The 1967-nt window shown below is 35.9% G+C and overlaps 1 protein-coding gene across 1 annotated transcript; it reads left to right on the forward strand.

Annotated features, from left to right (window-relative positions):
• The first annotated feature begins 6 nt into the window (after positions 1–6).
• LOC131607020 (dof zinc finger protein DOF2.4-like) lies at positions 7–1686 on the forward strand. Its single transcript, XM_058879082.1, has 2 exons — positions 7–305; positions 455–1686. Exons 1-2 carry the CDS (start codon positions 252–254, stop codon positions 1385–1387), a joined length of 987 nt encoding a protein of 328 aa, XP_058735065.1. The 5' UTR covers positions 7–251; the 3' UTR covers positions 1388–1686.
• The last annotated feature ends 281 nt before the right edge of the window (positions 1687–1967 follow it).

Below are 1967 nucleotides of genomic sequence, written 5' to 3' on the forward strand. Positions count from 1 at the left end.
GGTTAAGAAACTTCCTCCACTAAAAACCCTAAAAAATATAATAAAACAAAAAGAGATAAGAGAATGAGGGAATAAGGGCAAAGTAAACTAAAGCCTCTTCTTGCTTTCTTCCTCCCTCCTCTTCTTCCTTTAATGCTCTTTTTCCTTTTCTTTCTCTTCTCTTTGTATTCCCTTGGTTTGATTCTCCACCATCTCCCTAAAGAGCCATATCAATACTTTATAAAAGATAAGATAAAAGGATTTTCAATACCATGGTTTTCTCTTCTATTCAAGGTTATGTAGATCCACCTAATTGGCACCACCAGGTAAAGTTTTTATTTTCTTCAAATTTATTCATATTCAAAAAAGAAAACTTCAAAAAGATGAATCATTCATATTCCTTGCAACATCTTCTTGAATATACTTTTTTTTAATTTTAAATTACCTTTTTAAATTTACATGTTTTAATTTGCAGCAACCAAATCATCATCATCAACAAAATGGAAGTGATAACACTCAACTACTTCCACCTTTACCTCCTCAAGTGGGAGGTAATACTGGCGCGGCGGGTGGTGCCATGGGCTCGATCAGACCAGGCTCAATGGCTGATCGAGCTCGTTTAGCAAAAATACCACCACCAGAACCCGCGCTAAAGTGTCCTCGTTGCGATTCAACCAACACTAAATTTTGCTACTTCAATAACTACAGTCTCACTCAACCTCGCCACTTCTGTAAGACATGTAGGCGTTATTGGACAAGAGGGGGTGCACTTAGAAATGTTCCGGTTGGTGGAGGGTGTCGTAGAAACAACAAAAAGAACAAAAGAAACCGTTCGAAATCTCCTACTCCAACAAACTCTCATGAGAAACAAACTTCCTCATCAAGTGCAATCCCTTCTCATCCTGAACTAATCGGTCATCAGCTACCGCAACAAATAAGCAACTTACCCTTTATGGCCTCTATGCAGAATCATCTCAGTCGTTATGTTGTCGGAAACGTTAACATGGGTCTCGGTAACTCAGATCATATGGGGTTTCAAGTTGGTGCTGGTAATGGTAACTGTAACTCAGCTTCTGCTTCAGCTACGGTAGGTGGTGGTGGAGTTGAACAGTGGCGTAACTTGCAGCAATTTCCCTTCATGAATACTTTCGAATCAAATTCCGGTGGAAACAATTCATACCATTTTCAAGGAGAAACTATAGAAGCTGCAGCAGCAACTGGATTTGTTGGAGATCATATAGCTTCAAACTCTAGGGCTGTTGTTAATCAAGAGCCACCAGTTAAAAGAGAAGAAAACCGTGGTTTAAATTTATCAAGAACTTCTCTCGGTGTCTCCGAACAAAATAACCAACAACAATACTATTCATGGAATGATTTATCAGGTTCTTCAACTACTCATCTCTTATAACCATCAACTTTCTCACGGAACTATGATCTCGATCACTCATATTTACTAACGCAGACATCGTAGTAAAATCGACGATCTTCTTCTTCGTCTTCTTCCTCTTCTTTTTCTACCTTTTTTTTGTTTTGTTTTTCTGGATTTTCATGGAGTCAAGTAATTTATGTACTACAAATATGGGCTTGTTTTTGTTTTATTTTGTACAACTCTATATGTGTGCATGTAATATTATGCTATGTTATGTGTGTGTTTTGTTTTCTACCTAAAGTTGTAATCTCGTTTGGTACAAAAACTTTCCTTAAGTTTACTGATTTTACACTATTTTTGCACCATCTTTTACCTACATATTCATATATGATAATCAGATTCAGATTCAGCTAAATCAATAAAGCAAGTTTATATATAAAGAACTAAAGAATGTGATGACTTTAGCTTTAACAGATACATTTTTCTTGTTTGTTTAAATTTCAAACCATAACTAGCTAGAAAATTAAAGTTATGTATATTTGTGATTTGTGATACGAATATTTGTCATGCATCTGGAATTAATAATAGATATATGATGATGAATGTGTGATTGTGTGCA

Source organism: Vicia villosa, linkage group LG5, assembly GCF_029867415.1.
Source record: "Vicia villosa cultivar HV-30 ecotype Madison, WI linkage group LG5, Vvil1.0, whole genome shotgun sequence".
In the NCBI taxonomy this organism is placed as follows: Eukaryota; Viridiplantae; Streptophyta; class Magnoliopsida; order Fabales; family Fabaceae; genus Vicia; species Vicia villosa.

What these genes read in the sequence shown, in the direction of transcription:
- LOC131607020 (XM_058879082.1), top strand. Translation starts at nt 252, where the DNA reads ATGGTTTTCTCTTCTATTCAAGGTTATGTAGATCCACCTAATTGGCAC. An exon ending in CACCTAATTGGCACCACCAG is followed by an intron (nt 306 to 454) that starts GTAAAGTTTTTA and finishes TTTAATTTGCAG; the next exon opens with CAACCAAATCATCATCATCA.